Source organism: Podarcis filfolensis (assembly GCF_964270895.1).
Source record: "Podarcis filfolensis genome assembly, chromosome: 10".
NCBI classification, from domain to species: domain Eukaryota; kingdom Metazoa; phylum Chordata; class Lepidosauria; order Squamata; family Lacertidae; genus Podarcis; species Podarcis filfolensis.
Window position 1 is genome coordinate 24027672 of NC_139612.1, and position 24300 is coordinate 24051971.

The 24300-nt window shown below is 43.1% G+C and overlaps 3 protein-coding genes across 11 annotated transcripts in view; 2 read left to right on the forward strand and 1 right to left on the reverse strand.

Annotated features, from left to right (window-relative positions):
- Positions 1-23067, reverse strand: part of ZNF277 (zinc finger protein 277) — a 39214-nt gene extending 16147 nt beyond the window's left edge. Inside the window, exons 1-5 of one of the 2 annotated variants that reach the window (XM_083574596.1) lie at positions 22851-23060; positions 9887-9970; positions 7917-8118; positions 2884-2972; positions 1502-1584 (exon numbers count right to left, since the gene is read on the reverse strand). In XM_083574596.1, the coding sequence (XP_083430722.1) occupies positions 1502-1584; positions 2884-2972; positions 7917-8118; positions 9887-9970; positions 22851-22893 (501 nt within the window). In that variant the 5' untranslated portion in view covers positions 22894-23060. Of the gene's footprint in view, positions 1-1501; positions 1585-2883; positions 2973-7916; positions 8119-9886; positions 9971-22850 lie in introns of both variants that reach the window. The other variant, XM_083574597.1, reaches the window with a different exon arrangement.
- Positions 1-24300, forward strand: part of LOC310743932 (uncharacterized protein) — a 419281-nt gene that overhangs the window by 101976 nt on the left and 293005 nt on the right. The window lies entirely within an intron of this gene.
- DOCK4 (dedicator of cytokinesis 4) overlaps positions 23199-24300 on the forward strand; it is a 250389-nt gene continuing 249287 nt past the window's right edge. For 6 of the 8 annotated variants that reach the window (XM_083574286.1, XM_083574287.1, XM_083574290.1 and 3 more), the window contains exon 1: positions 23233-23507. In XM_083574286.1, coding sequence (XP_083430412.1) covers positions 23471-23507 — 37 coding nt within the window. In that variant the 5' untranslated portion in view covers positions 23233-23470. Of the gene's footprint in view, positions 23508-24300 lie in introns of all 8 variants that reach the window. The other 2 variants (XM_083574292.1, XM_083574293.1) reach the window with 2 other exon arrangements.

Here is a 24300-nt window from a genome sequence, read left to right on the forward strand (position 1 = left end):
CATTCTATATCATCAGGAAAAAACAGTTGTTTGGTGCCCCAGGGCTTTGAAACTAAGCAAGTCATCACTTTTTAAAAAAAAGATCCCTATTTCTTCACCCTCACACCCCGTAAGCACCTCAGCAGAGGAACAGGCAGCTTAATAATAATAATAGGCCAATGACTAAAGAATTCATAAGCCGTAATCAGCAACACCTAACGGGCACTGCATTGGCTACCCCTCTATGGTAAGCTTGAGTTGTTCTGGCAATTGGTTTATTTTTGAGGAAATCAGACAACCTGCTAGAACTACTTTGCAGGTTGAGCTTACCTATGCATGCCTGCTTCTCGGCAGCTGCAAAAAGTGGTGGACTCGGTATGTTTGAAAGAACACACACACCTCCCATGGAGCTTTCACATCTCCAAAACAACTTAACGAGAAGAAAGTTTCACCGCGGAGGTGCCATTTTAGGGCTTGCTTTATGCAAGAGCCACAGCAAGGTTTGAAAGGCCTGCTTTTGAACTGTCACTGAACAGAGCCTCCCCTTCAGCTGTTGAGTCATTAAGCGATAAGATGGCAAGAGCCCTAGAAACTCAGAGATATATGCATGTGTGAATCAGTTCAAAGAGAGCAAAAAGAGCAGAAGGACCTTTATCTAGCTGCTGCCCCCCCCCTTTCAAGAGGTTCCTATTTATTTTGCTTCTTCTGATGTTGGATAGCTCTGCAAATAAGAAGCCACGGCTGATAAACACATTCAGCTGCCTCTGGGAATGCTCAGCTGGTGGATTTCTGCAATTCCTTTGTTGAAGGAAGACCAGAGATTTATTGATAACAGGGTCACTAAGTAGGATTGGGCAGTGTTGCGGAGAGATCAGAATCCCAGGTGAAGAATCTTTACTCTTGTGGACAAACATATGACATATACTTTGTATTCAAAACTGCATCCTTGGATTCTTCTGAGTCATGTTCAGCACACCTTTAAACATACCCTCCAACATTTCTCCGATAAAAATAGGGACGTCCCATTCCATTATTCATTATTCATTATTATTATTATTATTATTATTATTATTATTATTATTATACCCTGTCCATCTGTCTGGGTTGCCCCAGGCACTCTGGGCGGCTTCCAACATACATAAAAACATAATAAAACATTAAACATTTAAAAAACCTCCCTATACAGGGCTGTCTACAGATGGCTCCGGGGTCGCATAACTCCACACCCTCCAACATTTATCCAATGAAAATAGGGACGTCCTAAAAAAAGTGGGACATTCCGGGATCAAATCAGAAACTGGGATGGCTTCTCTAAATCAGGGACTGTCCCTGGAAAATAGGGACACTGGGAGGATCCACTTTAAAGAAGTAAGTCCTACTGAGCTTTCTGGAACTTTTAAGTTAACTGTTGAGGATCAACTTCATTATTACTGAAAGAGGAAACCTTGGAATTAAATTAAATCCTCATTTTTTGTGCAGTTCATTTCATGTTTCGGGATGGTCACATGCAACACCACCTTACCAGCCTTTGTTGCTGAAGTTTCTCCCTCAGTGTTCTGTCTTCAGGCAAGGCATCACATAAAAGGAAGTAATTGTCTTGTTCCTCTGTTAAAAGATTACAGATCAAATGTCAGGAGAACACTTAGGTCGATACATTAAGCTTTTTAATGTAATACAAGTTTGAGTTATATTAAGTCACTGAGAGAGAGAGAAAGATGCAAGTGGTACGGTAATTCTATCCATTTAAGACAAACGTTCTTTCTAAGGGGTCTGTTCAGAAATTTCCTAGTCATGCTGGCAGTTGTGCTTCAGCCAGAAGCAAATCCATGAATATAGAGAAGCCCACCAGGGTATGCCGGTAGATTTTATTGGAACAAGGAAAATCAGCCCCAGGTCTTGTGTCTGGCTGCATTCAAATGTCACACTAAACCATGGTGTAATAAACACCCCTGCCAATTACTACTCCATGAAGAAATCTGAAGGTTTCCATTTCATTTTTATTAGCCACAGTTTAGCACTACTTTCAATCCTTACCTGTGATAAATATTAACTATAGTTTGTTGAAACAAGCCAGCTTCAGAACCCATGGTTTACTGTAACATCCAAATGCAGTCTCTGCATATTTCATACATTAAGGGATTAACTGTACACCAATGCTTCACACTGCCTGGTATGGAAAGAATTCTCCAAAAGAAAAAGAAAAAAAATCTGCATTCTGACTTTGTACTCAGAACAGGCTGAACTGGTCTTCTCACCCCAATCTTCCAGGCAGACAGGTAAAGGAACCAGCATCTGTTTAAAATGCCTGAAGCCCTTGTTATGCCTCTTTTTCTTTAGACTCTCCATTTCCTAAAGCTGAACTGCATTCTACAACTGCCAAGATTTTTCTCTCCTTTTTTAAAAAATGAATACCTGGTGCTAGGCCAGAAGCAGGGTGCCGAACTGATTGTGTCTCATAGCAGTTATTTGGAGGTTTATAATTTTATTTGACACAGCTACTATAGCCACCCTTATAAACCTCTAATCAGTGAAATGGAGCACTTCAGAAATATTATAACTAGTATGGGAATATCTATAATATTAAGGCAGAGGGCTCCTTCCCTAACATTCTATCATAATCATCCTTTGTTTGGCCCCAAGTATAGATGATGATGATGTATGCAAGATGTACAAAAATCAACACAGGCATTGCCCACAAGCTTATAGTCCAAGATATAATGCTAGACACTCACTCTTTGTATTTTAAAGTGAATCAAATAATCTGTTGAACTCAAGCCCACAAACAAGAGTGCTTCAGCATCTGATACAGTAAAAAGTGTCCCAACAAAATTGGTGGTCCAATGGCAGACTGTGGGGGAATTTTGCAAACCAGGGCTGTGCAGGCTACATTAACAACACACTCACCTAAAGCTGCTTCAGAATTTGTTCTTATCACACAACAGAAGTCTGTAATGGGCTGCTCTGAGAATCTTTTCTTCCAGTACAATGCATATCTTAAAAAAAGGGGGGGGAGGAAGCAAAAATGCAGGCAGCTATGTTACAAAACATTTCCCAAACTGTTGTTCGTTTCATTACACTCTTAATATGCAATTCTTGTTGCAGCATTTGGATACCCGAGCCACTCATTGCTACCAGTCTTTTGTAGAGGTCATTTTTCAAATAAGGCGACGTTTCTATTTAGCCAGAACAATCTTCCCAGTACAGATAAGTTGGAAATTGGAAATCTATTACCAGGTAATTTCAAATGTTCAGCTTGTATGAAGAAACCAGACACAATGACTAGTGTTTGATTTCTAAAAAACAAAAAAAATGGCAAGCTTACGGTGCTGAATAATCTAACCTTTTATACGGATTTTATTTGCCCTAGATTCTTTTCGTCTTATTACTTGGCTTTAAAACTTGATACTTACCAAAACATAAATGGGTGCTTTGTGCACGCTTGGTCACAAGTCTCTGGAAAAATGTATACTGCATGAATACCGAGACCTGCTTAGTAGTTTAATTATCCAACTTGACAGTAAAATACATTATTCCATCCAAGCAAATATCAAGAAACTCAGTTAGAGCCAGCTCTGTGCCCTAGTACCATATGGCATTCCCATGAAAGAAGGAAACTTCTGGATCTGAAAATACTAGAGCCATAATTTGGCAAGGAAAACAAACTGTCTTCGTGGGATGGGATGAAATGCAACAGAGGCACAGAAAGCTGACAGAGAACTTGAACACAGCAGTGCCAATAGTCCTACATATTGACTATGTATACTTTTTAAGAAGCAAATAGCCGCTTCTTAGTATCACATTTCCTGGTTTCTGGCACTGGCTTTCAAGTCTCTGTTACACGCTAACAAAAGTTATTGCTTTCAGCTGTTTTCCTTGCTCATCAATCAAGCATCTTAATGAACCAAAAGTGTGTGCCTTCAGTTCAATAGTGGACACAGATGTGGAGGGAAGGGTCTAGAGGAGTGGCAGATAGGGACCGGATCTCAAACAGTTGCTGGCTTCAATTATTTCCAGGTGCAATACAGACACCAATGTTTGCAAGCATAAAAATGTCCATGGAAATAGTTCACTTTACATGATGTAAAGTTGTGAGCATTGATCTGCACGTCTGAGGTTCTCTCAGGAGCCAGAAATTGAACAAGAGCTTTCTGGTTCTGCTGGGTAATCACTAAAGACAAAAGTGGCATGGAGATTTCCCTCTGAGCTGATGCTGCGTTGCTGAGAATCCATCTGAGAAGCTTCACAAATCCTTTTGCCTCTGATAAATGGTGATGCAGTGAGGCTGTGCTGGTCCTCAAACACCACTGAGGCATTTGGGATTGCAGCTGTGTACTCGCAGAGGTGGTGGGGGAAAGCAAATGATATTTTCTTTGCTCATCTGCAAGACAGATCCCGGCTTGTTCAGCAAACCATGTCTATAACAAACCATGGCTTAGTGTTGCATCCGAACTACCAATTTCATTTGTGGAGAACCTTTTGCAGCTCTGGACTGGATCCTGGATTCTCCACCCATGGGGGACCATTCTGACAGGTGGGACGCATTTTTTTCTCTGTGGTTTGTAGTGTGGTTTGAATTCATGTCACACTGCAAATGAAGGTCCTAGCAGTGCTTGAAGTCCATGCAGACCAGTGCCAACTTTAAACCCTATGTTCATCCAATGGAAACTTTGTAGTGCAGCCAAACCCAGCAGGCTTGAAGTCGCCACTGACAAGCAGTGACATTCCTGCTTTGCTCACTGGCTGCTGCACCTCTACCCAATGTTGTAAGTGGTGTTGGGGGAATTTGGGACCTGTACCAGACCTAGTTAGGATCCCAGAGCCCAGAGGCTCCATAATCTGACCTACCGTATTTTTCGCCCTATAGGGCGCACCAGCCCATAGGGCACACCTAGTTTTCAGGGGGAGAAATCAAGGAAAAAATATGATCCCCCCCCCGCAGCTCTGGGAGCAGCGGACAGGCTGCACGCAGCCTGTGCGCTACTCCAACACCTTCTTCCTGCTTTTGCGGGAGGTGGCGGAATTCCCCCACCTCCTATAAAAGCCAGCAGAAGCCGCGCACCCTTTAAAGAGCGCGCGGCTTTTGCCTGCTTTTGCGGGAGGTGGGGGAATTCCCCCATCTCCCACAAAAGCCCACAGGAGGGAGAAGGGAAAAGCCCCCAAGAGCGGTGCGCTCTTTAAAGGCTGTGCGGCTCCTGCGGGCTTTTCGACCCAGCTTGTGGGGCTGGTGATGGGCGGAAGTGCTGCTTTCCTACAACAGCAGCTAGAATACTCATTGCGAAGTACTGGAAGACGCAAGAACTACCCACACTGGAAGAATGGCAGATGAAGGTGATAGACTATATGGGCTTGGCAGAAATGACGAGCAGAATCCGAAACCAGGGAAGAGAAGCAGCGCAAGAAGAATGGAAAAAATTCAAGGACTATTTAAAGAAATATCATAAAGTTAATGAAAGTTAGAATGATGTTGGACTGGAAAGTAAATGGTTACTATTAGCAATGGTTAAGACAAGGAAAATAAGGAAGATTAGTCTAAATTTAAATTGAAACAAGGGAAGATTTGCTGAACAATCGATAAGAATTTGGAATACAGAAAGGGGAAGCATGAGGAAGTCGGGGAAGATAGGATATGAAATTAGGATATGAAATGATACATGTTTTTTGTTTTGTTTTTGTTTTTGTATGTTTATGTTTGTTGTATTGTGTTTTATGGAAAAATAAAAATATTTAAAAAAAAAAAAAAAAGGAAGTGCTGCTTTCCCCCACCAGCCTCAAAGCCGGGTCGCAGAGTAGCTGGAAGGCGTCGCGTGCCTTCCCGCTGCCCCCCCCCTCCTCTGGGGCTGGCGATGGGGGGAAGCTTTCCCCCACCGCCAGCCTCAAAGAGCAGACTCTTCTGGCTTCAGCGAAAGCAACGCGAAGCCTCCGGAGCTCAGGCTTCCTAGGCTTCGCGTTGCTATCGCTGAAGCCAAGAAGCCTGCATTCGCCCCATAGGATGCACACACATTTCCCCTTCATTTTTGGAGGGAAAAAGTGCGTCCTATAGGGCGAAAAATACGGTATATGCTTGTTCATTACACCCAGGTATACCTCTCCACTTCAGAGTTCTCTCCTTCCATCCAACCCTGCATGTCTCTATCTGCTTGTCTGATACTGTTCTCATCACCAACTCAGACTCAACATGTCCAAGATCAAGCTGCTTCTCTCTCCACCCCAGCCTTCCCTTTTGATCCTCCCCAGATCTGCCAACACCACTCAGACTGACTCAGCTTTATCATCAATTCTTCTCTCATTTGTTTGCCACATTCAATCAGTTGCCTTATATATACAGTACTGAAATGTAATAAACCAGGCCATGGCAACTCACCTGGATGCTGATAAGTGGACAGCATTTATTTATAGATCACCTTTCCTGAGTGACCATTCTTAAGTTTCTTGGAAAAATGAAACCATTGAGTCTGACATGGGGACAGATGATCACTCGGTTCCACTCACAAGTAACCTATGCAACTGTGAGTTTATGTATTTCAGTCTTCTTTGAACCATTTACAGTGGAAAAATTGATCCCATTCATTTTTGGTGCACATCAGTCGTCTCAAATCTGGCGTATTGACACATGCATGGTAAAAACTGAGTGCAGAAAAGGTCTTGATCTTTGCCATCTGAAGTCAGACACACATAGCAGCTTTGCAGATACCAAAGTGGAAAGAAGAGAGCAACAAAAAGAACACATGTACAGAATGGAATGCATGCTATGTGAAATTGCTAAGCAATAGCATTTAGTGTTTTGAATAAGGCTTGTCAATTAGAGAAAACATGTGCACCTTGAAAAGCACATATTGATGAGGGGCAGGTATATTGGTTTATTTAACACAGGCTGTAGATCAGGGATGGGCAACCTGTGGCCCCAGTCAGCACAGCTGTTGGTATAGGAACTTCTAGAACTTTAGTAATTAGAATATGCAATTAGCACTGAGGCCAATGCATTTCTAGAAGGGCGTCGTCATCACCTGTCAACTGCAACATGTAATACTTTTTAAGGGAAGGAAGTTCAACTGAGTTATCAGGATCTAGAGTTTACCATGGAAAGACAACGAAAAGGACATTTCAGGAGTGGATTCACCATGCCTTTCTCTCTACCTGTCCATTTTATTGCATGGGTTTCCTCTTCCATAAAGAAAGTGATCTACACTTGTATGAATCAGTTCATAGAGACGGATAGACAAGTTTTGACAGGCTTACAAGAAATAGCAACCAATCTGGAGAACTTAATATAAAGGCCTGAGCTCCAGAACAAAAAAAGGAAGCAGTTTGGTCAATGCAAAGATCTGCCTCCCTTAAGGTTCTCAACTCTCGTTCCAGCCCCCAAAAGGCTGATGCATCTGTTTTTGTGCTATGATCAGGGCTACTTTTGCAGAATGATTTACTCCCCATTTTTGAAGTTTGGGATTCCTTTGCGCACACACATTCACGTTCCAGCCTTGTTTCTACAGTCCCTGGGTCCAGCTCTCTCATCCAAGGCTCAGTTTCTTACATTAATGTCTAGCAAAATTGCCTTTTATTTATAAACAAACATGTATCTATCCTGCTGCATCATAAAACATTGATTAAATTATTATTTAATTTCTATACTGCTTAATATATTAAACATGTATCTAAAAAAACAGAAGAAACAGCAGACAACTTAAACAAAATATTACAAAAACACACAGTTGCATTAATACAAAGTTACTAATATATATAAATCAATATCAATTCATTTTCCTTCAGACACACATACCCTTTCAGCCTCCCTTTTACTGTTTTGGGGATCTGTCTGTTTTCTTTTGCACAATTGGGAACGTTATCCTGTGTTTTGGTTGTCTCAGTATATACCAGTTCTGGTTTCCTGGACATTTTCTGTCCTAGGTTGCTTTATCAAATTTTAAGCAAGAACTACATACCTCCGAAAATCTGCTACTAGCCTGACATCTGCAATGACAAGCTTGTGCTCTATAATCATGTGCTTCAGAAGTTGGTTTTGTTCTGATGCAGGAGAATATTCTTCACAGAATATACAAGGCACAGATGGAGAACCTTCTACAGCAGAAATGCCACCTGGACTTTCTGGCAGAGAAAGTGGCTCCAAAATGTAGTCTTCGTGGTCTAAAGAGAAATAATAATTATAAATCACAAATATATTATATTAGACTATCTCAGTGTCAAAAGCAATCTTTTTTTTTTAAGTCAGCAAACGGACTTGTTGTGCACTCCATAGAATGGAATGAAAAAGAATGGAAAGGTGTTTCTTTATTAAATTTCTATCCTGCCCTTGCTCCCAAATGAGCCAAGGGTGGCAATGAACTTCCTGTATGGCTGGTTTTGCATCAAAGACTTCTTGCATATTACTTTCTTACAGTGTTAGGTGCAGAGCAGGGGAGAGAAACCATGTCTGCCCAGCTTGGAGTTTGTAATAAATGTGACATCAGCCCAGGCTGGTATGTAGACCTCATACAGGTAAAATTCCCAGTTCACTTCAATGGAGGGCATATACAGACCTACAGGGCATACCTAACTGTGTCCACTCAGAAGTAAGTCCTACTAAATTCCACGGGGCTTACTCCAACATAAATGGGATTAAGCTTGTAGCCTTACTGCAAAGTGCACACAACTATCTGAAAAGCCAGTCTTCTGCAACATCCTAGTGGCAAGAATCATTTCACAGGAAAAACTTACGGTCTGCTTACTCAATGATTAAATGCTAAACCTTTGGCTACAAGTCAAATGTAAAATAAGTTCTACATGGACAGTTTCCGCTGCTCCCATTAGGAACAGCCAGATCAGGTGTTGCATCTCTAATGTCCCCAAAGATCAACGAGCAAATTTCAAGATAGGATTTAGCCACATACAGCAAAATAGTTCCCCGTTTGCAAATGAGAGGCTGCATTCTTGCAAGAGCGCATGTGCCGCGGCTGTCCTTTTATCTTGGTTATTGACACCTCACAGAGCACTACAGAAGGGTCACAGCTTAGTAGCAGAGCTCATGCAGCACATTACAAATTGGCAGAGGTTGACAACCTGTTTGGACTAGAGGGCACATCTCATATTTTGCGAGTGGGCTGGAGGCACCAGTCACCAAATGCCTGCCATGGAAAGGGCATGGCATAACACAAAATTAGAGCAACAATCATTTCCAACAACCATGGGAAGCCAACTATGTCCCGCTGGCCCTGGCTATGGAGATCACACATGTGTGCATGCACATTGATGCTTCTACTGCCTAATAGCAAGGGAGCATTTCAGAAAATATATACAAGGCAGCCACAATGTTCTCATTTCACAGAAATCCCTTAGGTACCTGCACATTTTGCTCCATGACCTTCTTTCTAGGAGAGCTAGAGGCTTGATTTTTCCCCCAAATGGCAGGTCAGAGTCAGGTGCACCTGCCCAGGAGTCCCACTGGGATCAGGGAGATCCCTGATCCATGGCATGTCCAGATAGGGGTGAAAAATAATCCTGCCTAAACTTCCCAAAAGCCAGTCTCAGAGAGTGTAGACAATGCTGAGCTATTTGAACCAGAAGTATGAGTTTGTATGAGAAAACTCCTTTTGTTCCACTTTGCCCTGGGATCCCAAAGCAAAATGACCAATGGGAGAATGGGGAAAGGGAGGGTATGCATCTTGCAGTGCAGATAGCGGACCTGAAGCTCTTAGCCCAGTTTCTTGAGGCTCTTGGTTGGAGATCATGTGGGTTACAAGCAGGAGGAAAAGCAAAATGCAGAAAGAGAGAAAGGAAGGGCAACAAGGGAGTGTCCTTATTTACCTTTCACTCTGGCATGAGGCCTCCAACAAATTATTCCCCCCTGCCACCCTGGAATGCAGCCCTCAAGGGAAAAAGGGTCACACACTCCAGTGTTACAAGGAAATGTGCATACCTGTAGATAAGGATAGAATAGGCTGCTTCTTCCTGACAAAACTTGGAAGGTACACTTCCTGCATACTTGTCTCACTAGCATAACCTATGAACAGCAGTCTGGAAGAAGGAAAGGTACTTGCAGTTCAAGCCTAACCATGTTCACTCAGAAGCAAGTCCTGCTGAATTTAATAGAACTTACTCCCAGGTAAGCGGAGTTAGGATTAGCTGAGGATAAAATTGACAAGAGCATTGTTGAAGAACTCTCTTTAGTCTCAACGAGGCAAGAGACACTCTACCTGCAATCATCAACGATACTGGAATTTATAGACTTAGTGTCTGCATGATAACATTTGTGACACAAGTCTTTAAGAGCAGGGCATATAGATATGGACATTGATGGGTCTGTCAGCTCATTGTGTAGAAATACAACTGTACCCAGACAAAATAAGAACATCTGCTGGAATGTTAAGTGTCTTTCTAATTAAATTCAGCAGTTGAATGAATCAATTCATTAGCAACAAGCCTGGTTTATTATCTCATTAATACAGCTGGCTAATACGAGGAGATTAGTTGAAAAACTTGACAACAATCCCAAAACAAGAAGGGATGCAGCAACAACAAAAACATACAGCCAAGAAAACAAGGTAGAACAATGAGATGGGGTTTTCAAACAAAATAAAAATCCTAAAATAATACTTAAAAAGAAAATAAAACAGTATGCCTGCTACATAAAGTTTTAACTAGAGAGGAGTTACATAATATTTATCTTGTGATCTTTGCTGCTTAGAATACTATGCACTAGATATAAAATTGCATGACATGCAGCCACAAGCCTTAAACAAGATATGCAATATTAGCAATTCAGTCTAGGGGCTGGTGATATCTATCATTATATTCTGAGATATCACCCTAAGAAGTTGCAGGACAATGCTTTTAGGCACAACTTTGAATTAGGGTTGCCATCATGAAGTCAGAGTACCTTGTAAATCATTTTCTCTAGTCCAGAGGCTTCATACAACATGAAAAAGAACAGGTACAATTACAGCACTTCTAAGCTACCATATAACTGTGCCTGTTTATTGTATTTTTGCAATATAGTGGGCATTACTGGACAGGCTGGGACCAATTAATTTGTGCTAAGGCAGCATTAAATGTCTAAACAGCCATCTGCTGGTCTACATATTGGGGTAAACCAATATGTGATGTGGCTGCCCCTGCCCTGGCTCTGGGTCCAAATGAACTCTGCATTTTGGACGCATCTAAGTAACACAGTGCACTAAGTCCAATACAAAGAAGTATGATACTCTTTACCCACTGAAAGTGAAGGAGGAAATTTTACGTATTTCAGACTTACACACGTTATATTCTACATTTATTGACATCTGACATTATAAACAGCTCCACCTAATGTGGGCACAGCTTTTAAAAGCAAGATAGAGAAGATCCTAATTTCTACAATTAAACTGTTCAGCACCTGGGCAATAGGGCTAGGACACAAATTTCACATTTTTTTGCAATGTCATGAACTTGGATTTCCTAAGTATGAAAATAGTCTCCTATATCTAAGCTGAGTGAATTTTTTAAAGACCAGCATAATAGATACAACCAGCTTTCTGACTAAAAGATGAGGGAAAGCTTATCAGTTGAGTAAAATTCATGAACGTTTTGTGAAATGCTTTAGATCTTCCTAATAAACTGAATTAGCATTTTGTTCAAGTTCATGGGAGTCATTTGTCTGTTACTTCACTCATTAACATGCTATTACTGCTACATGGGAATTAGCCAGAGCAGCCATGTGCTCCAAGACAGCACATCTCACAGATCAATCAGCCTCAGTATTCAGCAGTGATCTACTGAATGCAAATTTAATACTTCAAAAAGGCAACTCTGTCCTGCAGCTAAACTGGGTCAATTTTACATGAGCCGTGTATCGATCTTCTCAGACATTTGCTGCTACCCAAATACAAGGCTTCACTGCATAAATGCATCCAACAGTGTAGGTTTCAGAGGAGCAGAAAGTTACCAAAATCTTGTAATCCAAGTTTGCTTCAAACAGGTACTGCAGGAATCCAAGCCTGACGGAAATGCAACTGTATTTAACTGCAACATTGAACAGTTTTGTTCAGCACGGAAGTTTTTAGATGCTGCAGTTTCATTAGCATTAACAAGTGTTGCTATGGGTACCAGAGTGGAGGCGTCGGAATATAAGTGAATGGAAGAAATAGGAAACAGATGAACAAAAATCTTCAACAGTTGGAGGGAAACAGCCCAAATCAGGCCAGGCTTTAAAAAAGAAGACATCTTTCCTTCTCCTATTAGTTAGTGAGTCCATGTCACGATATAGGTCCTTTCTAAAAGAACAATGGAGTAATATACAACTCCATATAAGATATACTTGCACACATGTAGATCATTCTGGTAGATCTTGAAAACAAGAACATTTTTTTTAAAAGGAATAACTTTGGCAGCAATGGCGCATAGAATGCTATATTTGTTTTAGAAATGTTATTGATTTTATCTGTTTTAATCTGTGTTTTAATGATGATTGTTTAATGTATAATTGTTTTCTAATTGACTTTTAGTTGTACTTTATCTTTAGCCTTATTTGTATACTGCTGGGAGAGCTCTATGATCAAGCAAATTATAAATCATTTAAAATAAATATGAACATCATGGGGATAGCATATTATTCCCCGTGTGAACACCCAAAATTAATTGCCCTGCAGAAAAATATTGTCTGTCTCACTACAGGGAAAATGGACTAGTCCTGTTTTGTCATTAATATCTTCTTCAGCTACATCCTGTTATTAGAAAACTTTCAGTACATGGACTGCAGATGGATTAGAGAGAGTTGTGTCTCAGTTCGCTGGAGGCAGCAGGTTCGGAAATATATCAAGAGTTGTCACAGAGAAAGAGAAAATACCAACAGCCACTGGATAAAACTGGTTTCAAGACCCTGTCCCACGTCATGGTCTCTCAGTCCCCCCGCCCCCTGACAAGGCACTGTCTCAGCTTTAGAACACCAGATGTGAAACGCAAAGAGCTAACAAAATAAAAACCAGAGCATACTTTCTAATATAACTGATAAATACAGTCGTACCTTGGATCCCAAACACCGGAAGTGAGTGTTCCAGTTTGTGAACGTTCTTTGGAACCTGAACGTCCTGCAGCCAGCCAGAAGCTACGCCTTGGTTTCTGAATGTTTTGGAAATCGAACGGACTTCTGGAACAGATTCCATTCGACTTCCGAGGTACCACTGTGCTGAGGTACAACACATTCCTCCCACGTATATTCCAGGGTTGTTGTTTTTAATTATTAAAGGAAAATGCCTACTTCCGATTCCAACGTATGCAGCTCAAGCCATGGGTTGTGAAAGTTTTGAAATAAAGGAATACAGCAACTGCCTTATACAACTGGAAGCTAGTTTAGTATTGTCCACACTGCCCAGCAGCAGTTCTCCAGGAGGAGGAGGAGGAGAGGAGTTTGGATTTGATATCCCGCTTTATCACTACCCGAAGGAGTCTCAAAGCGGCCAACATTCTCCTTTCCCTTCCTCCCTCACAACAAACACTCTGTGAGGTGAGTGAGGCTGAGAGACTTCAGAGAAGTGTGACTGGCCCAAGGTCACCCAGCAGCTGCATGTGGAGGAGCGCAGACACGAACCCAGTTCACCAGATTATGAGTCTACCACTTCAGAGATTTAGCCAGGGTCTCTTCCAGCCCTACCTGGAGATGCCAACGGTTGAAGGTGAGTCCTTGGGCATGTGGTGCATGTGCTCTACCGTTGAGCTACAGTGATGTGAATTAACCAGTCCAGATCAAAACTGCCACAAATTGTTTGGTTAAAAGGCGGGGCCTGCTCCAAAAAATGGCAAGGCTGGGCCTTCGCGGATCAGCAGAGGGTGCATCATCTTGACAGCGATATTATTTTTGTTTTCAAGAGGATTGGATGCAGGCCAGGATAATCACTTTGCATATTCTACTTCTTCCAGGTTAGGAGGGCCACTGAGGGTCCTTTGCTCAAGAGCTCCCATCAGTAGCAAGACACCAGAATTTATAAGAGGGAAATCTTGTTTTTCCGATACTAAGTGGATGGATACCACCAAAAAGCATTCTACATTCATGTATTCGGACACTGATTAAGCTGCAACTGAACCACCAGCTCAAGGAAACATCTGTAGCTCCATCTCCCCCCACCCCTTTCCCCTTGTTCAGTTGATAAAAAAGGGGTGAGACCTGGTTAGAAAATGCTCTTATTTATGGCTTCCAAATCAAAAACTATTTTTCCCTTGGGTAATGGCCAATTCTGGAACAAAAGCTCCTTACAACTCTTTCTAAGTATTCCTTTTTCTAGTTCCGCAAGCTCCCAAGTTATTAGCATCTTACATTTCTTCCTTTCTGGTCACAAAACCATGGTGCCAAACACGGAACACAAACATATCCATGGCCAACAGCACAAACCTAGTACCTAAGCCGATTAACCCTGAAAATCACACTATTTTAGTTACAACAACCGTCTTTTCATTTTTCAATTCTCCAAAGCAAAGGGAACAGGGCATAACTATGTCTTTAAAAAAATGCAGAAAAACAATAGGGTTAGTATAAAATTAATACCACCACTAACCCAACTGGAGCTACAACAGGCTCTAGCTCTGCGCATCATTCTCTGCTTGTGCCTACTACCAATATGAAGACCCAGGTAATGCAGGCATCAGCAAGAACAACAGGTTGCTCACCCTTGCTTTAAATGGTCCAGTGTTATGACAGTACAAGCATCTGTGTCATTTCAATGATCAGCAGTGATTGCAGAGCCAAGCAACGGTTGGTTGAGAAAATGCTACATCTGCATTAATGGAGGAGGGTGTTATATGAGGCCACTTGAGGGTGTCACACACACATATGGATTATCCCATTATATTATTTACCACGTAGGTCTCCTTGAAAACCTTACTTTCTGATTTAGGTTCTCTCCGGAGGACAGAGATGGTGCACCAACTTTGTTTCTCAAAGCAAACGTTAAACACAGAATAAGACAGTGTGGTCTTTCTGCACGAGTGGCTCAGTCCTCAATTGAAGCAGCATAGATCCTGTTTAATTCTGTGTCACTGAAGCTTTGAATAAAGCCGACTATTTTATTGGCATGCTATTATGCTTCCTTCATTCCAATCTTGAGTGCCTTTGTTTCATAGTGGCAATTCTAGCAACTTGGCCCTTTAGTTCAAATGCTCACAACAGTAGTTTCTACTTCATTAGGAAACAAGATTGGTAGCGGCTTCAAGTCTTGCATCTCATTCTCAAACTCAGCTCTTTTGGCAAGCTTCAGTAAAAGTTTAGAAACACAGAAGATTTCCCCCCCTGCTAACAAGAGTATCTATATGCAACGTGTTCCAGGAGATTTTAAAAATGAACGCATCACATATTATCTGGATGAAGCCAGTAAACCTGGGATATCCGTTTCAAATAAATAAATTCAATATATGGCTTTGAACCCATTTCCATTTAAGTTTCACATGCATTTTTGTATATCACACCCCCTTTATACAGTGCACAACAGACAGAAGAACTAATAGTTTGCCACAGGTCAACCCAGAAATTTGCAACCTTTGGGGCGCAAGGGTATATTTGGAAATCTAAGAAATTTTCTTGGGTGGGCATGACGAAACACCCATCTCACCAAATAAAAAATTATGCTGCACATAGATTCCTCCCCACTCTTAGACAAACAAACCTAGAACACCTCACCCAAAATACATAGGGAGGCAAACCCCTTGCAAAAAAAGAAGAAAAAGAAAGGAAAAAGCCCAACTCTTACTTCCTTCTCCACACTGGACACCCCAGGATTAAACCAAGGCAATCACTGTTAACTCTATAAATTTTCGAACCCCGATATTATCAGTTCCACGGAGCAGCATCAAAGGAAAAATCCTTTCCTAGACTACGTATGTCAGTTCAGGCTGCTGCTAGGAGTTTGTATGTTTTAATGCTGCAGTGCTTGGGTGTGGCAGTAGGAAATTCTGTGTTTCCACCTACCCCTATATGCCCCCCCCCAATCAATTCAACCAACCTCCAGCATTGTGATGTGTGTGTGTGATGCTCATTTTTATTTTTAAAGAATAGCCAAGGGGCTTTATTTTATGTTCTATCTTAGGGCTGTGGTGCTTATCAACAAGATCAGAGATAAAAGATCTCTCTGGATACCCTTTAGAAAGGATCTCTGAAGAGCAGGCAGAGGAGTTTTATCTCCTGATCCAGAGATGTCCCAGAAGATGTATAAAAACCTTTGAATCAGTTTATAAAATGGGTTTTAGGTTAGCAGTCTCCCAAAAGCGATTTGTTCTGCGGTGCAGACCACCAACAGATCTCTGATCTATACCCCATTTCCTGGCCTTTCCCCAGATAGCCAATGCATTTACAATCCGCAAATGCTTAAATACAGCCAAATTGGCAGGTTATAGAGTTAAATCTATTTTTCTATTACAAATCAGCCTGGTAAAAAGGGAGTGGGTGAGAGGAAAGAGACATACCTTTGCTTTAAACATTAAAGTTTAATTCATTGCTATTCTAATAAAAAAAAACTCCTCAAGGCAATCACGAAACAATAATAATAATAATAAAAATGTTGTATTAGAGTCGTTCAGGAATTCCCCATAAGCTCCTTGAATGTCACATGTGTTTAGACAAGCCACCCTTCAGTGCTAGCACTCCCAGTGCGGCTTACGGTAATATTAAAGCAATCAAAATAGAAACAATAATACCAACACTACAATATGAGAGAAAAGCAGTAAAAAAACAAACCAACCAGCAGCAAAATTAAAAACCAGCACAAGCCATATTTAAGGGCCAAACCAGATGAGACTCCATCCATGCAATTAGCATTTGTGTAAATGACTTTCTAAAAGCCAAACAGCAGCTCCTGCTCCAGATTGGGACCATAGTTTGTGGGGTGATGTATGTGCGTGTGCAAATAACTCTCCCTCTCCATATCTCTCTCTCTCTCTCTCTCACACACACACACACACACACACACACACGTGTCTTGCTCCAGATTTGACCTCCCATGCCTGCTATCTACATTGGGGGAAAAGCTTTCAGATGCAAGGGGCAGGGGCAATATGGATCAGAAATGCAGCAAAAGCCCCTTTGCCTCACCCACAGCATTCTGGCTCAGGGCTCCCCTGCACCTATTTACTTTTTTTTTTAAAAAAAGGTCCCAGTTCCACAGATATCATCTTGTTTACTACTGCCCTTAAAGAGCCTGGGTTGTCTCCTGGGTGCTGAAAAACACGAGATTTTCAGGCAAGCCTTCCAGGAGAGCATTCCGAAAACAGGGCACAACAGCTGAAATGGTGCTTTGTCTAGTGTCACTCAAGTACCCTTCAAAGGCGCTAGAAAAGACCCTCTGAAGATGACCTCAGTGTGCAAGAAGGTTCATGTATTGCAGGGGAAGCACCAGCCAAGGACCAAGCCGTATAAGGCTTTGAAGGAGCGGTGGGGCATCTTCCACAGCTTGAGGGCTACATTCCTGAATAAGATGAATTCATAAAATCATGAGAGTTGTAAGGGGCCACAAGGATCATCTCGTCCAACTCCTGGCAATGCAGGAATCTTTCACCCAACGTGGGGCTGGAATCCATAACCCTGAGATCAAGAGTCTCGTGCCCTACCAACTGAGCTCTCTCTCCCTTCTGAGCAACATTTTGCCAGAGCTGGAGTCAGACGTAGGTCAGCAGCAAAACAATAAATCAACGGAGGCCAGTGAAGTTAATTATTTAGTCAAGGGAACAAACCGCTACTCTGGCCTAGTGGTCTCATCAACTCTTTCTGGGAGGTCTTGTCCCAATGAAGCAGCTGCGAGGACTGAAGGTCCCTGCCTTCCCAGAGCCCACTAGGACTCCTCTTCAGAGACTTTCTCAAGCAGCCTCAGGCTGCATCGGCACACAATCCTTTCATTTCTCTGTGTGTTCTAGGAGACCAGGGTTGAGGCAAGCTGGTCGCAGCAGAAGAGGGAGACTCCCCGGCTTCTGCCTCGGAGTCTGAACTGTGCTCTGCCGCAGCCTCTTCCTTTTCACAAAACCCTGTCGCCGCTTTTGCCTCTGAGACCTCCATCTCCCAGCCTGCTCCTTCTCCTTGTGACCACTCAACCCACCACCAACTGGCTGGCTCTGAGCTTTCTCCCCCTGGGGGGGTTCCCTGGCTGGTGCCTTCCACCAGTGCTCTGCACCTATCCGGTCCATGACATCTTCTGAGGGCTACATGCCAGGAGTGACAGAACCAGCAACAGAAGTGGACAGAGCAGTGGTTGCAAGTTTTAGCTTTGCACGTTTCAGTACCTACTCACATATACACCTCTAATCTCCACCCAGGCAGGCAAAAAACATTATCCGAGTTCAGCGACACATTCCAATCAGGTAAAAACATGGTGGGTGTGGAGCAAGCAAATGATATGGAGCAGGGAGGGAATATGGCCCAGGGAGAGTCCAGGGGGACAGACAGAGAGGTCTCAAGTGCTGTATTCGTTCCCCTGGCCTGAGATTCCCTACCCCTGCTTTAAAGATAGGCATGAGCCCTTTGAATGGTACTCTGGAAGGGATCCTCAGCCAGCGAAGCTGTTTTAGACCCAACAATATACACTTCCCTAAAGTTAAAAGGTAAAGGGGCCCCTAACCATTAGGTCCAGTCGTGGCCGACTCTGGGGTTGCGGCGCTCATCTCGCTTTATTGGCCGAGGGAGCCGGTGTACAGCTTCCGGGTCATGTGGCCAGCATGACTAAGCCGCTTCTGGTGAACCAGAGCAGTGCACGGAAACGCCATTTACCTTCCCGCCGGAGCGGTACCTATTATCTACTTGAACTGGCGTGCTTTCGAACTGCTAGGTTGGCAGGAGCAGGGACCGAGCGACGGGAGCTCACCCCGTTGCGGGGATTCGAACCGCCGACCTTCTGATCGGCAAGTACTAGGCTCTGTGGTTTAACCCACAGTGCTACCCGTGTCCCTAAAGTTACCCCTACTCAAATAATAAGGTTTAATCGTGATGTTAAACATAAGAAGAAAAGTGGTAGCATTTCAAAATGTTGAAATATACTATTCTGTATACCATTCCTATTCTAAAATTGTAATCCTATAATCTTAACCCAGGAAGAGCACAGGCATGCATAGTCTTGTGTTATTTGATGCTAAAGAACACAAGGTTTTTTTTACACTCTGCCAAGAATCAATACATGAAGCAGACTGCTTGACTTCCCTAGAAAGGACATTCTGTGCTTGTGGTGACACCACCTACGTGGCCCCAAATCACATATTGTGGAATGGGATTTATCAAAAAGAAGGGGGAAAATGCCACTATATGAAATGGTATGTGGTGGGGCAGGGGTTCTCAGGTAATCAGTGGGCATGATCATTACCTCCAGACTGTTGTATCTGGAGCTACGTATCTTGGTGGAGCATGCACACTTTTAATACTACTTCCCTGTAGCAGGGCTTACTTTTTTAAAAATAAAATAAAATGCCACTCCTAACAAGGGTGATTTCTTATTATTTGGTAGTTACTTCACAATTCTAGATAATTGTAAGAAAAGTAGGAGCAGGAACAAATGCTAATAATTCATGGGTGTTGTTGTTGTGCGAGTTAAATATAATGGACATAAAACCCAAGTAGAGATGTTTGAAACCTATTCATAAGATATATAGGAAAGGACTGGGTGCGGGAAGCTTGTTTTCCTCCCCATTTGTTGGATACTAGATGCTCTTGCTTCCAACCATCCATAACACTTAGTACAGTTATCAGATAATAACTTTAAAAGGTTTTACTTGTATGATAAAGATTTATTCGTATGATTTTAATTCAGTATAATTAACATCTACTATTTTAAGAAACCCAATTTTGGTAGTGATAATAACTGGAGCTTGGAATTTAATTAGAAAAGCTATTTCAGACATAATCACTTCTGCTTGTAATCATTACCCTTCTAACGGAACTGCACTAAAAGAATGTGCCTAAAACACCTGCTAAGGTTTTTCAGTAGGGAAGACATTGTTTTTACTCCTAAAGACAATTTTGAAAAGTCACAAGCCCGGAAACATCCTAAATTGCAATGTTAGCTGGAAGCACAGCCAAGACCAGATATTCCTAAGGGTCCTTTACGGCAGAGGAACAAGAAGGCTTTGGAATCTGAGAGCTTTCCATGAGTTTACTCAGGCCTTAACACAGCTGAGAATACTGCTGAATAATGAAATGGATCAACACCTGGGCACCTCTCTTCTTTTGCCAACCTGGCTTTTCCAGTTGTTTTGTACAACAACTCCCATCAGTCCCAGTCAGTATGTGCTTGACATACATTACTTCTTATCTTCACAACAAACCTATGATGGTGAGATGCAAGATGTGTGCAAGGAGATGGAGAGTGTGAAAGAGAATGGTAGCTTGCCTGAAGCCACTTAGTGAGTTCATGGCTGAGACAAGGTTTGAACTGATGACTTCCTGGCTCACAGGACACATTCGTCACCACTAAATCAGCTCTAAGATAAGTTAGGGTTAGAATGCCAAAAGCCACTCAGTGAACTTAATAGAAGAATGGGGATTTGAATCCAGATTTTTCTGATCTAAGGCATGTCACCATCCATTTAGTTATCACACTGACTCCTTAAACATCAGGTGACATTCCACTGGCATAACCTTATTGGTGATGGTTTTCCTACAAGGTGCTTGTACACAAAGGCCTGAACTTGAATCTAGGACACCTTAAGGACTGCCTGAGCCCTTATAAGCCCAGCTTTACCACCAATAGTATCCAGAGGAACGCTGTTAGTTGTCCATTGCATTTCAGATAGCTTCAGCTAGAACATAGGCATTCATTGTTGTTGGTCTCATGCTGTGGAATGCTCTTTCAGCAGATCCTTATTACTAACTTTCAGGTCTCTCTTGAAGACATTTTATACTGGTAGGTCTATTCAGTTTAGCTTTTTCCAAAGGAGACAGTAGTGGTAGTTATTTTGTATAATTCTCTTGATATCTCATATTTTACCTGCATATATTATTGTACACTGCCTTTACATTTTATGAGGGAGTAGTTTTATAAATATTTTTATAAACAGATAACATAAATATGCCGTAAATTAGAAGTCCCCTCACAAAATAGAGTGGCATAGAAATAATTCAAACAAACCCTTTTTTGTGTTCACCTGTGACAGAACTGAGCTGCTGTAACATAGTGAGTGCTGTTATGCACCACTATTATGTAAATATTCACAAGCAGCTTGTTTTCTTCTGCTTCCCTACCACATTGCCAGATTGATTACAATCAGACACAGGAGCAGGATTCCCCAGAAGCACAGTGGGAAAGGGAAGCAAGATCTAGAGATTACTAGGAGAACAACAAGTGCCCTGAAAAGATGAGAGATGGAAAAAGGCAAAAACTGCTCTTCAAGGGATGAACATCAAAGCACACTGAAATGTTGCACCTCAAGTATCTGTGCGCATACTGAAGTCTTGCAGTTTGTTCCAGTTCCTTCCTTATGCTGACTTTCATTACTGAATGGGATTTCATCTTCCTGAGGCTTCAGAGCTAGTGGCATGGCCTTTTATAAAAATCTGCAGGAAAGTGCAACAGGAGTAACTGCAGAAGCACTTGGTAGACCAACTGGCCATATCAGGGATGCATACTTATGATTCAGTAAAACCAAATTTTGTCATCTAGGACGCCTTTTACCCATTCTCTTGTACTTCAAAAATCTGAAGCATGTGCCACTGCAAGCTAAACCAATTTCTGACAAAGCTGGTGTTGTGTTCGATAAACACATGCCATATGTTTGTAGAAAATACTTGCTCATCCTGGATCTGTTTCCAGCCATTTCCCTTCCAGTCATCTCTTTACTTCAACTCATGCACATACGGTTCCAACGTTACATCTTCATTGGTGTTTAGAAAGAGACCGGCAAAAACAGGCATGTGCCTTTCTAGGATGGAATGCAACTGCAAGCTAAGTAAAATACATGGCAAAAAGAAATAACATTCATCCCCTTTCTGTTGCAGCAGCTTGGGCATAGCGTCCCAAAATACACCTGACAGTACAAGTTTATTCAGAAGGAAGACTGATGGCTTTCAACAGGATTTTCTCCCAAGCATTCAGGAAACTGCAGCTTGACAACACAGTCCTTTGCAAACTGACTCCCAAACACTTTACACTCTGATTGGTGGGGCTTACTCCAAGTGCATGCACAGAGTAACAGCCTGAATCCTTCAGACACCATGCAGAGACTAGCCACAGATCTGATTCACCTGCACTTGTAGGGTTCAGAAATATATTTGGGTGAAAAGCTATATAGAAAGAGCCCGCTCTCTGTGATGATCTAGCGGGCCAACAGCTCCACGCTGGGCAAAATATTCCTGCATTGGAGGGGGTTGGACTAGATGATCCTTGTGGTCCCTTCCAAGTGATTCAGGTATCTGTAAATATTTTAGAAAATTTAAGGAGGACATATTTATTTGGCTTTGAACTATTCAGTTTTACTCCTTAAGGGTGCACCTAGTTTCCTGGAAGTAAACCAACCGAACTCTAATGAGCTTACATTGAGGACCCACAAAGGAACACTGCCCTATAAAGTAGTAACGCCATGGTACTTCTCCCAAGACACGTGAAAGTATTTGTATGATGGTTTGCACACCGGGTGACGATGCCTACACGTGCTGCAGACCCTTGCAACAAGCAGGCAAGGAAACGCTGTCATTTCCCTTTCCTTGCCACGGCCTGTCAATTTTGCCACGCACCTAACTATATAAAGGGGTTGGCTCAGTCGGTACAGCACGAGACTCTTAATCTCAGGGTCGTGGGTTCGAGTCCTGCCTCGCAGGGGGTTAGACTAGATGACCCCTCGTGGCTCCCTTCCAACTCTACGATTCTAATGATACCACGGAAGAGGCTCAAGTGTCACGTCGGCACACAGCGCATGAAGCAGCCACCGGCTGTAACGTGGTCTCCGGAACTCACCGCTCTTCCTCGCCCGCTCCGCCGAGCCTTGGGGAGTTGCCATGGCCACGGTCTGCAGCCGAGAGGATATCGCGCGGCGAGGCTACGCAGGCACGCGGGGGATTCCACCGGGCTGGGCCAATGGGAGAGGACGAGACGCCCCTTCCCACCGCCCCTCGTCGTCGGCGACGCAAGGGATGTCGGGAGCGCCGGGCTCCGTCTTTTGTTGCGGCCGCGGGCTCTGCCCGTGAACACACGGCGCGGAACGGGAGGCGTGGCTTTCCGGAAAGACTACACTTCCCATCATGCAATTGGAAATTCATGAATGGGGGCGTTGAGAAAGAGGCGAGCGAGAGGGGAAGGCGGGGCAAGGGGGCGGGGCTGGCGGCGGCTGTCCCAGAGCGCGAGCTGGGCTCCGTCAATCAGAACAATGACTTCTCCGCGGTCGCCTGAGGAGCGGAGCTGAGGCGCGCACAAGCGAGCGGGAGCGCTGGCCGGCGGGCAAAGGGGGCTCGCCGCTTGGCGGTCGCTGCTGCTGCTGCTGCTGCTTCTGCTGCTCTGAGGCGGAGGGGAGCCGCGGCTGCTGCTCCTGTTATTGTTTGGCCAAGAGGGACCGAGAGCCGCCTTGCACTCTTTGGAGCATGTGGATTCCCACCGAGCACGAGAAATACGGAGTGGGTGAGTGAGGAGAGCTCCCCTCAAGAGACCTCCTTTGGCGCCCTTCGGCTTGTCCTCGCTTTGCCCTCCCCGGGTCTTGCTTGCTGCTCCGAAGGGGGCGAGTCGGGAGAGGAGAAGGCGAGGCACCCATCCTTTGCACTCGCCGCGCACCCTTTTGCTCCTTCCAACCTTGATCTTGGCAATTCGTGCATCGGTCTGTTTACTTTCCAGTCGGATGCTGTTGTTTGGTGCGAGCGAAAGACCCATCATTGCATGAGATCAATTCTCTTCCCGTTCCTCATCCTTCAACATATCACACACACACAGAAAAAGTGCCTTTTTGTGGTTTTGGAAATGTGGAGCAAAGGGGGCGGGGAAGGATTGGATCTCTATCTTATTATTAAAAAAATAATAATTGGCGACCATTGCTCGTAAGAAGAGTAAGTGGCTTTTTTAAAGAGTCTGCATGCAACGCGATATCCAAACAATGTATCCAATTAAGCAAGCAACATCGTTAAAAAAAGGGGGGGGGTGTTCCTCAGTCCTCTTGGCGTCCTGGATAAAAAAGAAAAGCAGACTAAGCAAGCTCTCGATTGTGCGAAAATGTGTATTTTGGCATAGGATTTAAAGACAGCCTAAAAACTGCTGCCATCTTTCGTGTAGATTGCGAGAGGCACCAATGCGCGGCTGAATGTGATGTGGGGTGTGTGTGTGTATTGGGGTTGGCCGAGGAGTGTTTTTGTTTTAATCTGGATAGTAACCTACTTCCAGTAGTGGTGTTTTTGTTCTCGGCTTTAATGGAGTACAAAAGTGT